This window comes from Sodiomyces alkalinus, assembly GCF_003711515.1.
Source record: "Sodiomyces alkalinus F11 unplaced genomic scaffold SODALscaffold_7, whole genome shotgun sequence".
Taxonomy (NCBI): domain Eukaryota; kingdom Fungi; phylum Ascomycota; class Sordariomycetes; order Glomerellales; family Plectosphaerellaceae; genus Sodiomyces; species Sodiomyces alkalinus.
This window is the reverse complement of record NW_021167085.1, coordinates 1,672,735-1,696,140: the sequence shown is the minus strand read 5'-3', so window position 1 is coordinate 1,696,140 and position 23,406 is coordinate 1,672,735. Positions and strand designations below refer to the sequence as shown.

The following is a 23,406-nucleotide window of genomic DNA, read 5'->3' as shown; positions in this document are numbered from 1 at the left end:
ACCCGCCACTAAACGCATCTGGTAGATTTTCTGGACTATTATTTCGACCTCCTCACGTACGTCGGTTCGCGGCAGAGTCGTCTGGCTGCTTTCCGAGCCGAGTTCCCCCAAGACGAGACGGATGAAGAGACGTACAAACAGATGTGGCAGAAATACACGGGACGGGAGCGTGCCAATCTTCGCAAGAGGCGGGTCCGGCTGCGTCAGGGTGACTTCCAGATCCTCACACAGGTTGGACAGGGAGGCTACGGCCAGGTGTTCCTTGCCCAGAAGAAGGATACCCGTGAAGTGTGTGCCCTGAAAGTCATGAGCAAAAAGCTGCTGTTCAAGTTGGATGAGATCCGCCACGTTCTCACCGAGAGAGACATTCTCACCACAGCAAAGAGCGAGTGGCTCGTCCGGTTGCTATACTCCTTTCAAGACGACAAGAGCATCTATCTTGCCATGGAGTACGTGCCGGGCGGTGACTTCCGGACGCTCCTCAACAATACTGGCGTGCTCAGCAACCGCCATGCCCGATTCTACATTGCGGAGATGTTTTGCGCCGTCGACGCCCTCCATCAGCTCGGCTACATCCACCGTGACCTCAAGCCCGAAAACTTCCTCGTCGATTCCACGGGCCACGTTAAGCTGACCGATTTCGGGTTGGCTGCTGGCATGCTAGCCCCTGCCAAGATTGAGTCGATGCGGATCCGGTTGGAAAAGGCATCGGAGACGTCGGTTCCTTTTGGCAAGCCCATGGATCAGCGCACCGTTGCTGAAAGACGAGAGGGATATCAGTCGATGCGCGCGAACGACATGAATTACGCCAAGTCCATAGTCGGCTCTCCTGACTACATGGCCCCGGAGGTGCTCCGGGGCGAGGAGTACGACTTCACGGTGGATTACTGGAGTCTAGGCTGCATGTTATTCGAAGCGCTGACCGGATTCCCTCCTTTCGCCGGTTCTACCCCTGACGAGACGTGGAGAAATCTGAAGCATTGGAAGGAGGTTCTGAAAAGGCCTGTTTGGGAAGATCCTAACTACTTCCTGAGCAACCGCACTTGGAACTTCATCACTACGTGAGTATTATGTTTCGCATTTCCTCTATCTACACCTTCGCAGTTCCCTCACCGCTGACGTGTCATGTTCTACAGTTGCATCAATTCCCGGTCAAAACGCTTCTCCCGCATCCAGGACATTTACGGGCATCACTACTTTGCCGAGGTAGAGTGGGAGACACTACGTCAGACCAAAGCTCCCTTCGTCCCCGAGCTGGACTCGGAGACGGACGCTGGCTACTTCGATGATTTTTCCAACGAGGCGGACATGGCTAAGTACAAGGAGGTGCACGAAAAGCAACAGGCTCTGGAGGGTTTGGCGGATCGCGAAGAAGAGATGAGCAAGGGCCTCTTCGTTGGATTCACGTTCCGGCATCGCAAGGCGGCTACCGAGGAAGGAAGCCCTCGCAAGCCCAACCCGTTCCGAGAGGAGAGCGACACCTTTGGCACGATGCTGTAGAGCCGGCCTTTCATCCAAAGGACACGAGCGCACCATTACGCTCGCAGGGGCTTTTTCTAATTCCTCTTCGATTCTCGGTCCTGTACCGGGAGTTAAAAATTCCTCTCTTTTCTCTTCTTGTTGTTGTGTTACTGGCTACTCTCCCCGCCTCCCACGCCCCTTTTTTTCTTTTCTTTTCGTCGGACTTGATGACCAATGTTGGATGTGTGATGGACGGGTATTTCCAGGTTGGAGGCTGGAAAGAATGGATGCATTGGCGAGTACACACACATGTCGGTTTGAGCGAGGAGCGAATGGATTGCGAATTTGTTCTCAGGCTCAGCCTATTGCTTTTCTCTTTGGCTCTCGCCCTATCGAGCCTGGGCTTCTCGTTCGGAGCTCCGCAAACACGTATCCGGGGGAGGGTCTCTACCTAATTATCCAAGGCACGCTGCCTGTCTGTAAGAGCGCGGGATTCGACCACAGCATATGGGCACAGGAAATGGGGACAAAACAAAACACGAAGAGTGAAGGGCGGCCAAGCATTGAGCCGCTTCTTCATGTAAGACTAGAGTCTAAAGTATCGACAAGGCACTTACTTATTGATATTCAGCAAGTGCCCAAGCCTTCCGTGGGTTCTTACCCTTTCACACTGTGGTGGAAGACCCGAGAGGCCATTTCCCCTGAAATGTCAAGTTCGAGTCTACGCTGTTCTACCCCAAATTAACACTTCCTGAACTCTTTGACCCTCATCACTCGACGGATACCTGTTGTATATCCAGAATGTGTTTGCGTTCGGCCGCAGATCGGGGCGAGACTACTTTTGGTTATCTTGCAGTGCTCTTGGCAAAGGATGCGAGCCAGAGAATCCATGGTATGGTGCTACTAATCCGGTTTAGACGGGCCTCTCGCCTCATGGATGGAGGGCCAGCTCGCATTGGGATGGAATCCCCATGGCCGAAATCCAACCCTGTCATCTACAGCCGGCCTGGAAAGTCTCGGGGTGCGAGTGTTGTTTCCTCGGGGCCGTACCGAACGCGACGATGATCGCGTTGAAGAAGGCCTGGCGCACTGTGGGATTTGGCTCGCAATGGCGCGACGTTCGTTCCGCTGAAGCTGCGAAAAGGTCGGTCTGGACTAGGAATGGGCAGATGCTGGGAGTAGCACCAAACACCCTTCACGAACCGGAGATTCCACGTGAACCCCCACGTCAGCACTGTGAGTGCGTATGTTGTCTCCATTGAACTCGATTATCGTAGGTCAATCGATTGGGCGAAGCGGGAAATAGTGGTCCCGGACTCGGCGTATGCGGTGCACTGGGTTTTAGAAGCATGTCGATAGCACTTCGAGATTAGTGACGAGGATCATGGGTGCGGGAGGGTGATGCAGGGCGCTGTCGTTGCTTTGAGGTCATTGTGCTGCGGTATATCATGCTCTGTTTTTTTGGGTCTGGAATAAGTTTGATCGGTGTATCGTAGGCTCAGGTCGTTGTCTGTAAGAGCAGCAGCGAAGACTGGGGACGGCGGACGGCGGACGACGGAGGGAGCGGGAAGGGTGTGTGATGTCGTTACAGGCGGCGTAGTGCTACACACCCTCAAAGTTTCCACACACATCACCCACCTTATTCCTCTTCTCATCTGATAAGATGTGCATGTAGATAGCATGCTGAATCCAGGATGACCACGTTAGCTCGTCCATGATGAAAGTTCCCGGCCCTCGTCCCGTGTTGGTTGTTTCGATCTGTGCTGGTCGTAGCTCAAGATAGCTCTCTGTATGACGACTTCCGCTCGCCTGATTCATCGCCCTGCTTGGAGCTGGACACACTTATCAGGGCGTTTCGATGGTTCGTTTATCGTCAAGTTGGATCTTCAACGATGCTCCAGGGACCCCAATTTGGGCTTCGCAAGCACCGCATTCCTGGCTACCGAGACTATCCCTTTCCAGACGTCGTTCGTAAAATACTCCTGACCCTTATCTTGCGCTCTCCGACGCAGAGGCTAGGTAATCCAGGACAGTCATGCTGTGTTACCGCCTCCTTTCTTCGCAAGACGTCGGCGCTCGGATATCGTCTCGGGCATCGTCTCGGGCATCGTCTCGGTTGGTGTTTAAGCTCGACGAGGGGGGAGGGAGATGGGGGTCGGAGCCGAGCAGAGGAATCATCCGTTGTCGAAACATGTTTTTTCTTTCCCTCGTCAGGGTAGGTGATGGAACATCCTCATTGGGGACGTCTCTTCGGGAAGAAACTCCGACTCGAGTTGGACAAATTCAAACCCATAGGAGCAGGCCTATGCAGGCCTATATAGATAGATATACTACGGAGTGCAGATCCAGTCCTTAAGATAAGGCCAGGAACAGTAGCCAATCGGTTCCTCATAGTCAACGCTATGCATATCCCGTGTCGGTACAAGGCAGAAACTCAGAGGTCTGAAATAGGCATATTGTCGTGGATTATCCCCTGCGGAATTGGCGGCCTGCTAGGGATAGTCTGATAGCGGAAGTAATGCCTTCACGCAGAGAAGGGCAGAACGGAGATAGCAAGAGATAGAGATAAGCAACAAGGCCCTGGTTCGTCGAGATGATGTGACGTTGTACTTTATCGATGTGCAAATGGAACAGGATTAAGACACAACTGCCCCCTTTGGACAAAAAGGAGAGGACCCTGAATGATAAGACAGCTCCCTATGAAGCAGCTGGACATCCACCCGACGCGTACGGAGGCAATGGCTATCCTGTACCCAAGTATAAAAGAAACTGTCTCGTCATTCGGCGCATAGAAAGAAAGAAAAATGCTTATCCATCATCTGGACGACAACGAATCCTAAATCGAACCCTCAATGTCTGACCCTCGAGAACTCAACTTACTCGGCTCTGCTCTCTGGAAGATTGCGACACAACCGGCAACAAGGAAGCCCTCGCAACATGGCACTCCAATACCTAAAAGAACTAATACCCTCCATGCGTATTTGTCTCTAAACCCAGAGGACCTCTGGGAATGGCAGCGAGAGTGAAAAACGGACGGCCATCAGAATCAGCGTCGAGGACACAGCCGAACAGTCCCGCATTGGAGACTTCATCGCCTGGGCCAGAACAGACATGCAGAACCGTCCTCTTTCAGACCGCTGGAGCACGACTGCGTTGGCGGAGACATCCAGAACCCATGAGGGCCCCGAGGTGGCAAAATATCCGCAGGACCAACCGCACCAACCGCACAAATCACATCTTTATTTCGCGGCTGGCCAAATGGCCGGGCGGGTCTGGCAAAGACGCTAAATTACAGACAATTGAACTGTTCACAGGAGTCGTCACGACTCCTTGGATGCGAGATCGGAGCAGGATGTGGCATATTCCAGAGCCAGGAACGGATGCTCCCTCCTCATAAAAGCAAGTGCGCGAAATATCGTCAGGCCCCATTACCCGAGGTATGGAAAAACATCGCCTGTCACCTCGGAGGAGCTGGCCGGTGAACGGCAACTAGCTTCATATGGTAAATTGGAGAGCCCGCCTCTTCTAACATGTGAAAAGAGAGGAGCTCCCTTCTGTGAGGGTGTGAAACAGCTCATATGTCGAACGAGTTAGTCACTTACGAAGTAAATGTTAGACCCTAATGGTGTGATGATAGATCGTGTCGTGTTCTAGGCTACGTGTAGTGCGGCGAGAGTCGCTACGGTACGAATAAATAAAGCTGGGACAACTGAAGAACATGAAGGGAGGTCGCATTCGAGGTTCGGACTTAATTGTACTAAAGATACGGCTGCTGTCGACAAACGATATTTCGTCATCCAAAACAAGGGGCCCCCTCGCCTGTGTGGACTAGAAGCGTGGGGGCAAGCGGGGGGTGACCCAGTAGCAGCCATGTGGATGGACAAAGAGAGCACTGGTTTGAGGTGCAGTAGCATTCGGGTGAGATGCATCAGGAATAACTCGGAATAGGTCTCATGGGGGAGCGTGTCCCTTGTTACAAGGCCAGATGGTGAGACGTGCCCGGGAAAAAACCTAGCGCGATATTGTCATTCTTGCTGGATGGAGCCACCCTCTCCGACGGAGATTATTGTCTGCAGGACGAGGTCGGTGCTACGTATCCGTAGGTACCTACATGGTAAGGTACGTTGTCCGATGAGGTCTGAGGTCTTTAACCCCCATCTCAACGTGCTGTTGAATCCGCGGGTTCCCGTCGGGAGAAAGTGTCGGCTTCGGAGGAACGGTTTAAATGCGAGGCGATACAGATACAGAGGGGAAGTGCCGAGTTGAGGTTGCAAGGCCTTGCGACGCCATCCCGGACCATAAGGTACAACACGTATTCCAATCTAACCAAGGTAGCATAGTTCGTTTCAATCATGATTCGGTTCACATACAACCATAACCGAGTTGCGGGCGCATACCTGCTAGTCGGGGAATACCCTTCATGTAGGTATGTAGGTATGTAGGTATGGATGTATGGATGTATGGAGTATGGGGTGAAGTTGGGGGTTTCAACGTCATGGCGGTGAATACCAGGTCGAAAAGCCGCCGGATCACCAGTCTCCCCCACCAGGAAGGAGTTAGGTCTGTGTTTTCAAGGTAGTCCCCGTCCCCCGGGGCCAGCCGCAGTTGCGGATTGAGCGTGACAACGTAGGTATGTAATTATACGTCGTATGCACAGACTCAGTTATAGTGTACTATTGCGCACCCGGTAAAATGCGTTTCATCTCAGACAGCGGTTTGACAAGGCAACTACCTTCTTCCTACTCTATCCGCACTGTCGACTGCCTGCCCGACTTTATGAAGAAGCCTCCTGGGCAGACTTGATTGGGTGGAGGATATTCAACTCGTGGGGGAGGATCGTGGTTGGTAGTGGTGTCCAGGGTCTGTTGGAGTTACAGGGTACCCCAGTCCAGTACATGTACTGTACGTATGTACATACCGTAGTGTACAACGTGCAATTCCAGATCCCTGTCGTGTGGGGGGCCGTTGCTGCCCTTACCGGTGTCATGCGAGTGGTGCTGAGCGTCCCTCTCACAAATACGGAGCACTTTACATAGGGTTTACTACTGCTTCAGGTAGTTCTCCAGGTCGGGGTTTGACGTTGTCATGTCTCGATTCTCCTCCCTGTTCGTCCCGATGATCTTGTACGACGTTAAGACGACGATGGGTCCTGTCCGAGACAAAACCCCCCACTCTCCGGGGCATCTTTGATTCGTTTTGTCGTACAACGTATTTGGAGGTTGGATTGTAGCACGCGGCATGGTACAGTGTATCTGGATGTATTTTCGCAGCTCGACGGTCACAGACAGACAGCAACAGCGGCGGGCTACCCAGAGAGTAATACGAAGTAATTAGCTCGACGTTATATAAGATGCGATCCTAGCCACCTAAAGTACACATGACACTTGGCTTTGCTGAGGTATGTTAGGTATGGGGCAGACGAAGTGTACCTTAGATATTCGTACACGTAAATTGCGAAGTTGTATCCAGGGCAGGGATCGATTTCGGTTGTCATGATTTGCCTTGTATTTCTACCTACAGTACCTTAGGTAGTATTCGGATTGTACGTGTATATCGGGTTGTCTACGCATGTGGAAAGCTTGGTACCTATATTTTGGGACGGAATGGTACTTTGTATGTATGTCCGAATACTTCAAGGCGTGAGTTACGCAGCACTGTAACATTGGCCCCCGACGACAGGAGCTCCCCGTCGCTGATCTGGGCTCGAAGTTCCATTGTTCCTTCTTGCATTGAGCAGTGGCAGGGGATGAGGCAAGGACCACCCACTCACCACTCACGGTGTTGGCCCAAATGCAAGCAACAGGTAAGGCAGGTATAAGGGGGTGCTTCCTTTCCTGAAAGCAAAAAGCACTGTCATGGGCGTGACTAATTAACCCAGCGACATCCCATGCCAAGAGACGATGCTGTTAATAACACTGACTATCCCATAGCTTACTTACTTCGCTTTTCCAACCCATCATGCACCGTGGATTTGGCGAAAAGATGACCAGCAAACATATGTTCGCTCGACTACCCTGGACCTTACGACACAGGAGAAACCTGGGCTGACGCTCACCGCATCGGGGTTGCCTATCCTTACGACTCGATCAACAAGTGCAAGTGCAAGTGCAATCGCCTCTTCGATCAGTCGACTCTCGCCTAGCCCCGCCTTCGTCTCCACCAAGGTCGATTAACCTTTGTCGGGTAAAATAGAGCTACTAGGAACGATGGGATTCATGGTGCGGATCGTGGATATTGCCTAATATTGGATGCCGCCCCAATACTGGCTTGCTGGGCAGTGGTAAACGCCGAACAACTTGCCCCATCCCAACCCGTTCTCACCCGACACACGACAGACCAGACAGCACACCCACATGGGTGCCAAGGACGAATAATCCCATTGCGTACATACATACGTACCAAAATGCCTACGTTGTGCCTACAAAGTACATACTTCAATAATAAGGAGACGGGACGCAAGAAATCCCCTACGGAGATTTCTCCCCCCTCTCGACACCCGCATTTGCGCATCGCGGACGGGACGCCTACGAGCTGAAGGAGATGAAGAGAAGAAAGAACGCCGACACATACATACAGATACATACGCCTCTCTACTCTTCGTGGAGACGGAGCCATATCCCCATTCTCTACTACAGCCCGTAGATCCACATTGAACGGAGCCAGGGGGCGTGATTGGGTCAAGGATTGAGTGGTTGTGCGGATACTGAGTACGTTGTGTAGGGACTAGTTGCAGCCGCCGCAACGCACCGCTGTGAGGAACCACGAGAGGAAAGCCGGGCTCATCCACCGAACTCGACAAAGCTCCAGGCTCTGTTCCTATTAGCCTGGGTGCCTGTTCAAAGGTTCCCGCCTGTCCAGGGACGATGCCCCACCCATCCATACAACGTACAGCACTGGCCGCCTTCATGTCGGGTCGGATTCTGGCCCGTCCAACACCCCGGTCCAGCGGTGAGCGGCAGCCAAAAGTTCGACGTTAGTTCTGTACGAAGTAGCCGTATGTACTTCGTACGAGCGAATAACCTACCAGAAACCCGTCTTCTCGAAAGTGTCCCACCCTCCCTCCGCCCAGCCATGCAGCCGTGCAGCCATGCAGCCACGCATCCATGCAACAACTCTGCATCCCATCTCCCCATCTCCCCATCTCGCGCCTCCCTAGACTAGACTCCTCCCGCGACGGACAATGGGCCTCGCCTACTGTAACCGATGATGCTTGTTTCGTGCAAGAGACCTTCCACGCAAATTCAAGGCCGATTACCTATGTCGATTCTACGAAGTATGCGATTATCGAAATCCGTGAGCGACCGTCGAAGGAAAACAGTAGGTGGATCTACTCCGTACACGGTACGAAGAACATACGAAGAACAGCCAGTCGAACCTGGGTAACAACCAATAACCCACCCACTCTTTCGGACAAACTTGTTTCCCTTAAAAAGCCGTTCGAAGTTACAGAGTACAACTACGACGTACACGAAATTGACGTACCTGGGACCACCCACTCATAACAACTCCGTAAATCTGACGCTTGCGGGGCCGTGCGAGTCAAGTAGCCCCGGCCGGCGAAGCCAAAAAAAAAAACCCGCGTCCCAGGTTTCCCCTAAAAAACCCCTCCACAATTCACCCCGTTAGGCCTTGGTCGCTCGAGGTTCACCGAAACCCCAACCCGACGACGGGCTTCTGCGCCAAAAGCCAAGCAGACCTGGGCGTGGGGAACCTTCGCCTACTGTACGAAGCGAAGCTCCCCGCTTACCATCTCCTCGCCTTCTCTCTCTTTTTTTTTTTTTCTTTTTCTTTTCCCACCCTTCCCTCCCTCCTCTCCACCACCCCCATACACATACCTATTCGTACCTTGTTTCCCCGTATCCGTACTCCGTACATCTTTGCCATCACCGGGAACAACCAGCTATGATCACGACCACATCATCTATATCCAGCCCCTTCCGATCTATGAATATCGCCGCGACAGAGCACGATTACCGTTTCCCTCGGAGGCCTTACGGCACCAGCGCCGTCGACGGGCTTGGACCTCCGTCCTCGTCGTCGTCGTCGTCGTCGCAAACGCCGAAAGGAAGGCCGCCCAGCACCTTCGACTTGGACTTCTCCATGGCTCTTGATCAGCAGCCAAAGGGTGCGCATGACCGAATTTTGAAATCTGCCGCGTTCCCTCATCTCCAGCAACCCGCAATCATGACCGCCGATGACCAGGGCCTCGATCAAATACGCCGCGAGGATCCCCTCGTCACCCAGATGTGGAAGTTCTTTCACCGGACGAAGCAAAGCTTGCCGAATCAGGAGCGTATGGAGAACCTATCCTGGCGCCTTATGGCCATCGACCTGAGGAAAATGCGAACGCAACAGGAAGAGGAAATGGCGTCCAGGTACGACGAAGCTACGCAAATGCCTTTGAACTTTTTCGTCTTTCCCCGTCTTTCCTCGTCTTTCCTCCATGGCCGTGGTCGTCCCTCTTCGCCCTTCTTTCCCCGACAATATTCTTCAATTTGTTTTTTTTTTCTTTTCTTTTTTTTCTCTCTCCGCTCCCCACTGTACTGCAGGTTCATATCTAACTAGCGCTTCCTTTTTTTTTTGGCTTTGCTATCTTGGCTGTGTCAGTCGTATTAACTGGTCCTGCCATGCAGAGCCGCTTCACGCCAATCTGCTCTGCGGGACACGGGCGCTCCCAATGCCCCCAGCGGCATCGCGCAATTGCGGAAAACTTCTGAACAGCACGCCACACATACAGATCCCATGAATATCGACGACTTCATCTTTTCCGAAATTATCGCAACCCCGGACGTCTTCGCATCTCCTCCCCTACCGTCCAAGCAACTCGACGAGTCCAGATTGGACCATCGGCCGGCGCCGCCCATCACAGCCTCTGCCATTCCCATCAAAACCCGCAAAGATTTGACCGCTCAGCAGCAATTTGTTCCCCAATCCGCCCCATATCCCCCTCGCCACCGGAGGGCCCAAGACGAATTCAACTATGTGACACGCCACACTCGCAAGACGAGTATTGACGACCGGCGCGTGAGTGGATTTTTCACTTCTTTTGGGGGGCCTAGCTGTGACACCTACAGCGACCGCCCCCGCGCTCTCCCCATATCGTGATCATGGCCTGTTTTTGACCTGTATTGGAGCGGCTGCCACTTGCTGGCGAATATTTGGGTTCACTGCGCTATGCCTGCAATCGAGCTAACCCGCGCCTGCCCATTCCCACAGACCCGTAAACGCCCAGCCAACTTCTCTCCCTATGTCCCAGCGGTGAACAGCTCCTCCGGCGACATGGCCAATAACTTGCGTGCGGACTCGGAGCTTCATGAGTATTCTTTGGACCAATCACCCCAGTCAGGCATGCCGCAGCCTCCCAACCTGCATTCCGTCGCCTTCCCGCTCGAGAGCTTCCACATGGAGAATGACCCAATCATCACCTCCGCAGGGCCTTTTCAGCAAGGCTTCAGTTTCTCCCCCTCCTCGTCTCCCATGGTGACTCATGGTCCTTTCTCCAACGTCTATAACGGCAATTCGCTGTCCACGTCTGCCATGAACGGTGGCGAATTGTATTCACCTCCCGGATCAGCCTATCAGTCTGCTGTCTCGACACCGCACCCCATGACTGAAAACGAGGGATTCTACTTCGGATCGATAGATATGCGCAGCCAGCGGCAGCAGTCCTTTCATCCCGGACCGGGACCCCAGAATGTCGGAAACCAGATGGGAGCCCAGTTCATGTACAATGCGCCGACCGATGGCAACTCTATGTTCCCCGTGGCCTCCAGTGCGCCAGAACCCGGGGCCTCTTTTGGCAACCATCATGGCCCCAGCTCGTTCGACCACGTTGACCCGACGCAGGTTTACCAAACCCAAGGCCAGGACTCGACTCGTTCACCGGGTGCCGGTGTGCCGCTCTCGCAGGAGAACATGTTCACATTTGGAGGCGATTCGGACGAGGAAGACGGAGGCGCCTTCGCAGACCGCAATCTTTCCTTGCCCAAGGATTTCTCTCCAACCAACACCGCGGATGACAACTCGCTTGGATGGGACCCTTCGCTTCCTGGCCAGTATAGTACGCAAGCTGCTCGATATCCTGGCGGCCCCACGCGGAGGCAAGTGACCATAGGCACTACGACAAATGCCGCGGCGGACGCCACCGATGCCGGCGGTGAATGGGAAGGAGGAGGCAGTCTGCCCCGCTCTCAGTCATTCAAGCAAAACCCGGACAGGCGAGGTGGAAAATTTACACGCACGGCTTCAACGCCGGCTACTCATCTCGGCCGCAGCAGTGGCAACAACCCCTTTGACCGTATGGCCGCTCAATCAAGCTCCCACTCACCCCCGGACGTCACTGGCGAGGCGTCTGGTCTGTCATCGGCCGCACCGAGCCGGCCGACGTCCCCTCCAGGCTCGAAGCACGGGTCGTCGACGAACCTGCAGGGAGCCGGGTCCAACCAAGGGGACAACGGTGCCCCTACAACGTGCACCAACTGCTTCACGCAGACGACTCCGTTGTGGCGACGAAACCCCGAAGGCCAACCGCTCTGCAATGCCTGCGGTCTCTTTTTGAAGCTCCATGGTGTCGTGAGGCCTCTCAGTCTGAAAACCGACGTTATCAAGAAACGAAACCGTGGGTCGGGCAATAGTCTGCCCATCGGTGGTACAGGTACAAGGTCCAAAAAGGGCGCCAACGGGATCGGCTCCCGCAAGAACTCGTCATTGTCCATCTCCTCGACTTTACAGAACGCGTCTCAAGTTACACTGGCGGGGGGTGTTCGCGCCGGCGGCCCCAACGAAGGGGAGACCTCCCCCGGCGGATCTGGAGCGGGGGGAAACACGACTGGCACCAGCACTCCAACCCCGTTCAACGGCGCGTCCTCTGTGGGCGCCGTGGGAGGCAAGGGGGTCGTTCCTATCGCCGCCGCCCCGCCGAAAAACACGCCAGGCCCGGGTGCTGCATCGCATCCTCGGAACAATGTATCCTTGTCTGCGTCCTCTAAACGCCAGCGACGCCACAGCAAGAGCGTAGGCGGAGACAGTAACGCAGGCATGGATATCGATAGCCCGGAGAGCTCGAATGGCTCCACCGATGGAGGACGACCTCTGGGTTCTGTTGGTGCTACGAACAGCGTGTCGGCGTCTGGGACCCTCGGTTTAGCCAACGCCTTCGGCATGCCCCAGCGACCGATCGCAAGTCCGGGCAGTATGCTGGGCATCTCCGGGGCCGGCGGTCAACGTGGTTCGCTAATGAACTCGGGGGGTCCCTCCACTGGTTCGCAAGAATGGGAATGGCTGACGATGAGTTTGTAACGAGTCGACGTCATGGTCATATGGATGGACGGACTACGGTTGTTTTACCAAGCTTGGGTTCCGGCGGGGAAATGTCTACGTTTCCTTGTATGTTTTCTTTCGGCGCATCACGGAACTTCAACTGGGGAGGGGGTTTAGTCTTCCCTTTCTCTTTCGCTTTTCTTTAGACATGACGCCCCGCGAAGACGAGGATCGACACGATCGTTGAGCTTTTCTCTCTCCACGGATCGATTAGGAGATGAGCAAAGATTGGACTACGAGGCGTTTATGCGATACACGATTCGATTTCGGGTTCCTGGGTTATTTGTGTCTTTGGAAACCACCCCACCCGGCCCAGTTGGACTGGATTCTATGAAGTCGTATTATTCACGGGTAACGGAAGATATCAGGGGCGCGTCATGACTGAGCAGAGACTCGTTGGCTTTCACGACATCTGCTTCTTCGGATGGGGCAAACGTCCCATGTATTCGGCTAGCTTCTAGCGTTCGCCTCGAGGTCATGTAATGATGATCGAGATGATCGAGGAGAACACTCAATGTGGCGCGAGGTGGAGGGACAACCTAGTCGGACCGGTTCGCTGCATGGGGACATGGGGGAACCCTCTGGACATGACAGCGGATCTTGTCGCAACTGGGCGACTGGCTATGAAGCGCCGGTATTCTTTTGCCGCGCGTCCTTTGCGATAGTTGGCGTCTGGACGGCTTTGCTGAAGCAGGTTGCTGCTGTGGCCCGGGGCGATATGGAAGGAGGAGGAGGAGGGGGGGGGGGGGGGGGGGGGGGGGGCGCTAGTCTTTCGGACTGCTACGGGTGTTATATGCTGCGTTTTGTCGGCACTTGGGTTTCTGGATTTGATTTGGCCTCGTCGGGTTTGTCACATAGAACAGCATGCTGGGACGGATATTTTACATGGAGATACCTCTTTTCTACTACATTCAATGTGTCTTTTCCTCCAATGCGATGAGCGTGGTATGGGTACAGACAACGTTAAGTGAGACTACCACAATGGATCTATACTTATGATGAGACGTCCAATGGTACGGTACAATGTGTGAGTTATAGGCGTCAAGTATAGACCGAGAACGACGGCGCGGAACCGCCGGTGGATGTTTGGAAGGATTCCATTCATAGGGTAGAGTTGAAAGGCCGTTACCTAGAAGCATTGCTGTTGCTCTTTCGTGGCATACGAAAGCGCACAGGTGGATGCTTTGACCGTACATACATACACCACACCGGTGAAAAGTCAAGGGTCGTCGAATCCCAATGGTGAGAATGGGTCGAGGTTTGGGAATGGTTATCAGACACACATATATGTAAGGACAGGGAAGAGAACACGTCGTTCAACTCGGCGTCTTCATCATGGGCCGAGGAAGGAATCGACCTGCTGCATGAAGGCGCTATAGCGACTCTTTAAAAAGTCCTGGGACGCGGCCGGCAGTCAACAGGGACGGTTCGCACTCTGCACCACATCCGGCTTTTGGCATTGCACATGTTGTTGTATGACGAAAGCGAGTGTGAGAAAGAGAGAAAATATCAAATGTTTATTTCCCCATCGTGCCCTTTTTCGACAATGTCCATATGTCGAAGTTACAAGTAGCACAACACTACACATGTGTGTCTGAGTGTGTGCAAAGACTTTCCCACGAGCGATTTTGCAATTCGCAAGCAAGCCGTCGGGAATAGGATGAGCTCAAATTTTCATTTTGCCGCACATCCGACGACGGGGGGCGGCCCGACGGCCTGTCGAACCACCCCGCCCTCCCTTTCCTTGCTCCCCTAAATCTCACGCATGTATGGCTAACAAGAACATTCCCGTTCAATTCCAATAACCCTCATGCCTTCATGCCGTTACCAAGACATTCCTAGAGTCGTTGAGAAAATGGATAACGCCGATGGGAAAAAGGAGAATGAGTTGCTTTAAGTGCCGGGGTTGGGGTTCATCTGTGTGGGTGGTGTTGCGTTAGCCTGGGTCCCATCTGTCTCCGTTTCGACGCGCGACATCATTTCTCCATCCATCTCGGTGTGAAGAAAGTCTCTCTCTCTTCCATCTCGTGGTCTCTTCTCCACTGCGGTCATCGCGCAGAAAAACACCCCTCCCTCCCCGACATAGATAGACCAGCCAAAGAACTTTCGGAATGGGCTCCCGTTCGGTGCTCACCTTGCGCTTGCCACCGGTGAGCTGGACGTTCACGAAGCGGCGGGTGTACGTGAGTCTCTTCTTGGCGCGGCCCTTGGGGACCTTCTTCTTCTCCTGCTTCTCGACCTTAGGGCTGTAGTGAACGGGATCCAGGTCAGCATGAGGCGCTTGGATGGAGCGTTTGTGTCCAGTAAAATCATTTATCCGACAAAGGGGATCGATCCATCATCGATGACCATCCAAGGAACGGTGTCGGATGCTTCGAGGGATTGAGAATTGATCGGGGAGGAACGTACGTCTGGGACTTGACCTTGCCAGCACGGGCGAGGGAGCCGTGAACCTGTGTGGCGAAGAACGTCAGCCATCACAATATCGCTGTACCCCCTCGTCCTACATATCTGTACGAGAGCAGGACGACATAGGGACAGAGGAACGGAGGGGCTAAAAAATCGCACCTTGCCCATTTTCGCGGTTGATGGGTGCTATGAACTTGGCTTGACTGGTGATGGACGATGTTTCACGCGGTGTGCGATGTTGTCGTTGTTGGGTGGTTGTCGTCGATTCCCGCACGGCCAGGGCATGGGGCGGCGAGGGTTTTTTTCGCTTTGGGTTTGTGTGGTGGCCGACAACCCCGGTCACGTGAAACAAAAAGTGGCAAGCCCAGCCCCCACTTTGCCTCCCGCTCCTGCCTTACCTCATCAGGCTCGGTGAGTCATTTCACGGAGTAATAATAAAGGTAATTAGCGCGGAGTACGAACGCCCTGTGTCCACCCTTGTATACCGCATGATATCGGGACGACTCGCGAAAAAGGGACCAATTGTCTCTTGGAAGTTTAGAGATCCTCGAATTCTCAATTGACTTTGGCTTGTAAGGGATATGTCAATCATGCCAGGGTATTTTACCATAAGGACTATAAGAAAGGTACTAGGGGCCAAGTAGGTGATTTCTAGAACCAAATTCGCCTGTTTTCCTATCGCAGACTCAGTCGAGGTACCGGAAGAGGTTCCTTCTTACCAAGTAATTCCGTCGATGATACCCAGTGCAATACGAGCTCCCTGGTTGCCAGGTTGTTGTGGATGAACTTGAACATGCCCTCGTACTTCATTACTTCTTCCGGACGTACCACGAGAGCCTTGGAGACGTTCGCCCAGGCAACTTCGCCCCAGACCCTCTTCACGCGCTCGCCCATGTCGTACTGCCAAGTCCCCTCCCAGCCGATGGACGGAGTCCCGCTAATCCCCTCGGTAACCATGTAACGGAAGACCCCGGCCGAATGCTTGCAGACGTTGTAGAGTTCCATGACCCGTAGTTGGGGCATGCGCTTCGCCGCACGCCCGGCCGCCAGGAAGACGGCGTCCAGCCGGTCCGCTTCCTCGTCATAGTGAATCGCAGACGACGTGAGCGTCAACCATCGGAGTGAAGACCAGAAGGGCAGCTCGGGTTTCGAGGCCGGAAGGCGAGCTTCGAAGAAAGGTTGAAAGAAGTGGCGGGCGTCTATCATGAAGGAGACGGCTAGCTCCTCGAGCTGGATGCTGCGGCGAGCGAAGCTCATGGCCAGCGCGATGCACGTGCGCGGCTCCGTCTCGTTGATGTCGCCTTGCTCGCTACCATCCTCGTCTTCGAAGTCATCGTCCTCCTCATTGCTCTCGGTTTCCTCGTTGATGGGGTCGAAATGTTCGAAGAAGCTGATTCGCTGCAAAGTCGAAGGCCAGAAGGGCAGTTCTCGAGCACGATCTACACCACCACAACGAGAACGGGTCAGAGTTGAGACAGGAACAAGATGAATAATAAACCGATCACCTCGAGCGTGGAAGGTTAGGTCTCTTACGTACCCATGTCGATGATTTCTTGTGAACCATCGTCGAATTGCTGGAACGGTTCATATCTCACCTCCCGGAGACGCGGGAGACTGGAGACGATAGTGAGGATAGCACGGGGTTCGAGGTTGCGCCAGCACCGTCGCAGAATGGACAGTTTTGTGACAACGTAGACTTCGACGAGGCCGTGCGATCCGAACCATCCTGTATCTAGAAACGCAAAATCCAGGTGGGAATCAAAGTACCGGGATTCCCCGTCCTCCGTCAGCCCAGCCGCGCCTGCCAGAGCCTGCGTATCGCTCGGCGACCTGGCACTGAGCTCCAACTCGATCCCCGAGCTGTCCTCTTCGGGCCAGGTGGAGAGGACCTCGAAGAGGCTCGCGATTTTATGGGAGAAGACGCGGTCATTCTCGTCCTGCTCCTCTTCGGTTTCGGGCGTGTGGCTCTTCTTCTTCGGGTACTTGGGCAATTCGACTCTGAACCAGACGTATTTGAGCCACCTGCGGCGTGGGCCGACCACAAGGGCATCGAAATCGGTCAGGTCGGAGGCGGTGAGCTTGAGGGATCCGAAGTTCACGGGTTCGACGACATGCTGCCACTCCTTGCAGACGGCAGCATAGGAGGAGAGATGGTGCGCCTTGGGTCTTTTCTGCGCAGCAGCTATGGCAAAGCTGAGGACCAAAGACCTGAGCTCAGCTGGCAAGTCGTCCCAACCAGCCATGGCGGAGTTGGACAAACTCTCGCCGTTTCGATTGATGATGGGCACAATCCGCATGTGGGGTAATTACTAGAAGGCTCCCGCGTACGACGAAAGAGGGGAGAAACGGGATATGCGCATTGCTACCGGATCAATATTGTTGCGAGAAGAAGTGCTTCTCATCGGGAAGATCCTTGGAAATCTGTTTGTACGGAAAAAGACCAAAAACGAACGATGTGGCAGTCCGTGGACCCTTCTTTGATTTTTGTCCCGTGTGACGGTGGGACTGTACGAGGGAGAATAAATTCCCAGGGTCCAGACTTTCCTAGTTCGTAGACACTACACGCCACCTTATCGGGGTTTAAGTCGCGTATTGCAATAATACTGGATATAATGATGATACTAGTCCAATTTGACCGTGACTTTTGACTAAAAGTCACGAGAAGTGATGAGGGGCAGAAACTGCCCCGCTTCATTCTGAGCAAACCAGTTACAGAATCCAGAGCCATCAGATAAGATCATCTTCTGATGGCTAATACGATGCTAATTGGTTCGGTGCCAGGCTAAGTGGAGAGCCAAGAAACAGCGGGTACCACTGGAACCGCTGGGAACCCGTTAGTGGTCTCGTGCAGCCTCCGCACGGGACCGACTTCTAACGCCATTCGTTACCCAAAGTGATCATTTCAACCTTGGACAGTCTTTTCTTGCCTCTGGATAACCCTCATAAATGTGTTCCGCCCCCCTCCCGGCTGTTCTCGTCTCTGTTTTTCTCTTCTGTGGCTTTCCCGGTCTAGCTCGCTAAAGAAATCCCTCATTTATACGGCCATAGTGCTAGTGGACAACCGTGGTTACGACGGAATTTTCCATTGCTCATACGATCCTGCTCGAGCCGCAGCCGACCTGTCAAGTATTTAATTAGAACGAACGTCTTCTCCAGCCATCTTATCAAGCCTCACCCTCTTCACATTGCCTTTTGTCTACTCTGCGGTCAAATCCCAAGATCCCCCCACCATCGTCATCATGAAGCTTGCCGCCTTCCTCCTCGCCTGCCTCTCGGCAACCGCCTCACAGGCTTACGGGATCGACATGTCCCCTCCCCACCCCGAATACGTCTTTGCCAACCCATCCGTCTCCGTCGACGCCGGCTTCCGGATTCCGACGTCGTACGAATCGGCTGTCATGGGCCGCCGCATTCTGGCTCTATCAAAGATAGGCCATCTCTCCACCGTCTTCCCATCCTCGTCGTCGTCGTCGTCGTCCTCCTCCTCCTCCTCCTCCTCCTCCTCCTCCTCCTCCGCCCTCGACTCCGAAGGCGCAGAGACCCAGGACTGGCGCCGTCCCCCGGGCCTCGAGGGCGTTCCCATCGGCATGATGGACTACATCGCCGACTGCGAGGCCGACGGTCTGGGAAACCCCACCGTCCTCGCCATCGCCATCGCCACCTCCTTCCAGAACGCCCGTGCCGGCTCCAACATCTCGCTCTCCATGCGCTGGACACCCCCTTACCCGCCCGCCAAGCGGATTGCCTCCGCGTCCTCCTCCGAGCTTTCCTTCCTCGACCATCTGCGCGGCCTCCTCGGTATGTCCCCTCCCACCACCACCACCACCAACAACAACAACAACGACAACAACGGCGACGACACGCCCCACGACACCGTCCCCTACTCCGCGGCCAATCTCCCCCGCTTCTCCATCCTGGGCTACGTCGAGACCTTCCACCCGGACGCGGACGAGGAGGCCGCCCTCGCCTCGTGCTTCGTCGCCCAGCACCCGGACGCCCGCTACTGGCTCCCCGGCAACCGCATCCACAGGAGCGAGTGGGCCCGCATCGTCGTCCAGGCCATCTACTGGGTCGGCGGCTTTGGTGACCGCGCCTACATCGGCTGGATCCCCGTTGACCAGTGGCAGAAGGTGACGCGCGAGGAGTGGGAGGCCATCAGGCTTCCTGGCGAGCAGGAGGGTTGGAAGGAGTGGAGCGTCCATGACGCCTGGAATTCTTCTGACTTGTAAAATGCCAGTAGCGGAGGGAGACTCCTAAAATGGGGTATCAGTGTTGACCTGAAAATGCCATAACCATGTGGAAATATGTACGCTACTCATCGGAACGACCGTGTCCAGGAACCTCCCCAGATTGGAATAGACCGTACCTTTCCGAGCTGTCCAGAGCCCGTGTAACGTTGATTGTATAACCATTTTAACGTGTGTCAAACTCAGTGATTTCTTTCTCTCTTCCCATACGAGGAATAAAAACCATGTCGACCGTGACGTCGGAAATAACATGGACAGCCCAGGCCTTGCGAAAGAACATGGACCGCTGTAATGGCCATCTTTTCACGTGTTGTCCATTTAATTACAATACTATGTCGTCCGACGGCTCCAGACAATACACTGACATCGGATAGACCACCCTCCTGGTAGGACAACACCATAAATCATGAGAGACGGGAATCCACAGCCAAACAACGAGTGAACTAACGCGCCGAGACAGCAGTTCCTCTCACCTGCGCTAATTCCATTGAGAATCAAGGGGAGTGGGGGAGGATTGAAACCCAAGGAAGCTTGGGGCCAGTATTTATTTGTACATTGGTGATGTCAATTTGCAATACATTCCGCTAAACAAATAAAACGTAACGCTGTAGGCACGCATAAGACTACGCCGAGCCTTGAACTCCGAGGCCGAGGGGCTAAGAGAGATTCGGTGTCGCCCTAATCAACCCGTATAATGACCTTCCATCCCAATGCGCCGGCCTCACGAATCGCGCAAGCGAGGCAGCCTCGCCGGCGCCTGGAAATAATAGCATTCCAGCCCTTCTCGGCACAAAGAGCACGCACGAGGATCTCCATGTCGCTGCCGAATTGTCTCCGTCGCGACTCGAGGTGTAAGTTAGCAGTTGCTATACAGAGACTATCGTGGCGCTCCACGACGGGGGAGCTCGGTGACAATGGTGCGTCGTGTGCAGACTGGGGAGGCATCTTAAGACCCGTGATGCAGTCAATAACTAGAACGCGGGGAAGCGCGTTGAGATTGGACGCAGGTGTCATGGAAGGCCGTCGAACTGCAGGGTCGGTAGCCGTAAGCAGATCATCCAGTGTGGATGTAGCTTGCTTCTGAAGAAGTTCCGATAGATGAATGACGGTATATGTAAATGATTTGTGCAGTGGGTGGCCTGTTGTATTTAGTAAGTCAATGTAGGTAAGAAGGACGTGCCCACCAAATTCCCCTGGAGACTTACCAGTGATGGTGGCTGAGCAGGAGGCCTGGCCAGCAACGTCGATTCCAGTCAGATTAATTTGTTGAATCGTCGGGCTCGAAGGCGACTTGATGACCCTGACATGCGCAGATGGAGCGCATGGATAAGCCGTGACAAAATACACATCGTTAGAGAGGGCAAAGGTGTATTCCTGGGTTTCTCCTGCTGAGCTGGCGACCGAAAACGAAATGGAGGACGGGTAGGTATGGGTCTGCGACACGCGACTAACGTCGGAGAAGGGTGTTGGCGCATGTTTATCCGTCGGTGTAGTATGAACCGAGTCGACGGGAGCAAAAAGATTCAGAGATTGGACCTTGATATCGAGGCTAGGGAGCGGTTGGCTATAGATGTTTTCGAATGGGATGATGAAGTCGCCTGGTAGCACGGACAAGGGGTCAGCATCGCCGAGGACATCCGATTCCTTTTCAATCTCTGTCTTGGCCCAGAGCCTCGCTTTCGTGCCGGTTTTGTTTGCGTCCTCTGCCAGGCATGATCAGTAACAGTAACAGTAACAGCACGGTGGACATCAGGTCTAGCAACCACGATGAGACTGACCTGGGAGTTCATCTACTATGATATCCACCCAACCGTCTTTATGCCCCTGGGGGATGATGTCGCTAGAGATCCAGCCCATACATTCTGCAGAGCCCTTACCCGCAGCTAGGACGCGGCCAACGACACAAGCGGTGCTCCAGAAGCTCTTGCCGCAGTAGATGAACCCTCCACAGAGGTTGGCCATAGGACCGAGCTTCTCCATGGCGTCATTGTCGTTTTCAAGCAACGTGGACATGATAAAGTGTTGCAACCCTTCTCCTGGCAGCACCAGGCCGGATAAGTAAGACTTGGAGAGCCAACCCCGAGGGTGGAGCGCGGCAGTAATCTTGCGTCGCCTGGACGGCTGCGTCGTCACGTCTGCTTCAGCACGCGAGCCTACAAAGTATGACGAGTCCTTCCCCTCGGGGCTCTGCGGCGAGTCGTCGACCGGCGTGTTGATCGGGGTCGCTTTGGATGCTTTGTCGACATTGTCCGATATGCGCGCTGCATACTTTTCTACTTCCGGCCAACGTAGCTTTCTCGCGAAGTGGGTGAGACCATCAACCTGCCGCTGCGGATGGCGGCCTTGTATCGTATACACGGTCACCTTCTCGGTCTGGGGCTGGTGAGGTTGACCATGTTTCGGGGCCATTCTACCCGCAAGAGATGCCAGCCAGCCGCTCAGGTGATTCCGCTCCGGGCTCGGAGCAGCTAGATCAACCTCGGTCTCAACCACTTGGATATTCTCGAGCCAAGCTCGCGCAAGGTGCATAGACCACCTCACAGAGGGCGTAGCGTCCCGCTCGAAGCGGCGGATCTCGGCGGGCCTGATAGACTCCATGCCGAGCTCTTCCCCCTCGGTGATAGCGTCCAGGCGGATGAGAAGCTCGCAGGCCAACAGGATCTGAAACAACAGCCAATACCTCTCCTCCTTCCCCCAATCCTCACCCTCCATCTCATCAATGCGAGGATCCATGTCGTGTAAGTCTCTATGGTAGGAGCCCAAGAGGATCTGGCCTAACCGAATTCTCCACTCGACTTGAGAGAAGTCCAGCCACAGGTGCGGTGTCGCCAGCACCTTGAGCAGAGCCTGAATTTGGACGGTGAGACTGTATGGATCCTGGTGGTCCACGACACGGGTGGGCGGGTGCAGGATGCCGAGAAACAGCTCGTTGTACAAGGTGCTCGAGATGCTCTTGTTGATTCGGTTGGACGTATACCGGTCATAGTTCTTGATGAGCTGGTCTAATATGGCCGCTTCCTCCAGGGGACGGAGGCCATCCTTGGAGTTCAGCATCTTCTGGCGTTTCTCGAATATGAGTCTGGCCCTGGAAGCGCCGCTGTCCTCATCCACGTTCAGCTTTTCTTCCTCCTGTAGAGCATCAGAGACGGCTAGCTCTAGAGCCGCCTGGTATCCCATGGTGCCTTTCTCCAAGCCCTCCATGCTCAGCATATTAGGCCTCTCACGGCACCGAGGGTAAAAGTGAGGTCGTTTCTTCTCTTTGAGACAGGCGGCCGCGCTACGACTTGCGTCCCGGGTGACGTGAGGCCAGGCAGTGACACAGCTCCAGGAGGAGTCCTCGATCTGGACATGGTCGCGCAGGTCCCGGATCTCCAGGGCTTCGTCCCAGGGAAAGGCAACAGAGGGGTGCGGCGCACCTGTGTAGTGGCCTTCCGAGCGGGCAAAGTACTGCGGCGCTCCGGAGAAGAGTTTCTCGATATCATCCTGGGTGAGGGTAGCCATGATCTTGTTGAACCTTAGTACGAGACCAGGGCGAGGACCAGGGCCATTGGCCTCTTCGGAACTTAAATGAGGCGGTGGCGGGAGGGGTTTGTTGGCGTTGAGAGATGGTGAGGGAAACTGGTTGCCGTTGCGTGGCGATGATGAAGAGGGCGAAGGAGACGATTTCAACGTCTAGATCGCAACTTGTTAGACCGATCGCAACAAGCCTGGCGGGGCTCTGATTACAGCGCAAAAGTACGAGGCTGGTGGGACAGAACTCTCTGCAGCTGGTGCTGGAACGATGCAATGGGACAGATGAGACGTAGATTACGATCGTCACGGTAGCAGCCTCGCCGCGACGTCGTGATGCGAACGTCTCCCTGGAGCCTGTCGTCTATGGCACGGAGGCGGTTCAGAGAACAACAGGAGGGAGGAGAGGCAGAGAATAGGGGGACGAGGAGGACGAAGTGGACAAACGGCAGCCGATAAA

At 54.4% G+C, this 23,406-nt stretch overlaps 7 protein-coding genes across 7 annotated transcripts in view; 4 read left to right on the top strand and 3 right to left on the bottom strand.

Moving 5' to 3' along the window:
• The window catches only part of SODALDRAFT_279921 (serine/threonine-protein kinase sid2), a gene marked incomplete at both ends in the record, with an annotated part of 2,158 nt that extends 658 nt beyond the window's left edge, over window positions 1-1,500 (top strand). Inside the window, 2 exons of the mRNA XM_028608199.1 lie at window positions 26-1,061; window positions 1,137-1,500. Coding sequence (XP_028465369.1) covers window positions 26-1,061; window positions 1,137-1,500 — 1,400 coding nt within the window. The remainder of the gene's footprint in view (window positions 1-25; window positions 1,062-1,136) is intronic.
• Window positions 1,501-1,601: 101 nt separating this feature from the next.
• On the top strand, window positions 1,602-2,319 carry SODALDRAFT_199995 (hypothetical protein). The gene has a single exon (XM_028607199.1). The coding sequence runs from the start codon at window positions 1,703-1,705 to the stop codon at window positions 2,204-2,206; it is 504 nt and encodes a 167-aa protein (XP_028465368.1). The 5' UTR covers window positions 1,602-1,702; the 3' UTR covers window positions 2,207-2,319.
• Window positions 2,320-7,363: 5,044 nt separating this feature from the next.
• SODALDRAFT_199982 (hypothetical protein) lies at window positions 7,364-8,161 on the bottom strand. The gene has a single exon (XM_028607198.1). It carries the CDS (start codon window positions 8,074-8,076, stop codon window positions 7,675-7,677), a length of 402 nt encoding a protein of 133 aa, XP_028465367.1. The 5' UTR covers window positions 8,077-8,161; the 3' UTR covers window positions 7,364-7,674.
• Window positions 8,162-9,405: 1,244 nt separating this feature from the next.
• On the top strand, window positions 9,406-12,759 carry SODALDRAFT_279799 (hypothetical protein; the record flags this gene model as incomplete). The annotated part of the gene is made up of 3 exons (XM_028608191.1): window positions 9,406-9,830; window positions 10,095-10,485; window positions 10,678-12,759. The coding sequence occupies 3 exons, from the start codon at window positions 9,406-9,408 to the stop codon at window positions 12,757-12,759; spliced, it is 2,898 nt and encodes a 965-aa protein (XP_028465366.1).
• A 2,975-nt stretch (window positions 12,760-15,734) lies between these two features.
• On the bottom strand, window positions 15,735-17,689 carry SODALDRAFT_297800 (hypothetical protein). Its single transcript, XM_028608832.1, has 2 exons — window positions 16,727-17,689; window positions 15,735-16,628 (listed from the first exon to the last, which is right to left on the bottom strand). Exons 1-2 carry the CDS (start codon window positions 17,484-17,486, stop codon window positions 15,865-15,867), a joined length of 1,524 nt encoding a protein of 507 aa, XP_028465365.1. The 5' UTR covers window positions 17,487-17,689; the 3' UTR covers window positions 15,735-15,864.
• Window positions 17,690-18,077: 388 nt separating this feature from the next.
• SODALDRAFT_334665 (hypothetical protein) lies at window positions 18,078-19,577 on the top strand. The gene has a single exon (XM_028612268.1). It carries the CDS (start codon window positions 18,429-18,431, stop codon window positions 19,416-19,418), a length of 990 nt encoding a protein of 329 aa, XP_028465364.1. The 5' UTR covers window positions 18,078-18,428; the 3' UTR covers window positions 19,419-19,577.
• Window positions 19,578-20,114: 537 nt separating this feature from the next.
• SODALDRAFT_280326 (hypothetical protein) lies at window positions 20,115-22,937 on the bottom strand (the record flags this gene model as incomplete). The annotated part of the gene is made up of 3 exons (XM_028608228.1): window positions 20,115-20,575; window positions 20,642-21,139; window positions 21,215-22,937. 3 exons carry the CDS (start codon window positions 22,935-22,937, stop codon window positions 20,115-20,117), a joined length of 2,682 nt encoding a protein of 893 aa, XP_028465363.1.
• Between the last annotated feature and the right edge of the window lie 469 nt (window positions 22,938-23,406).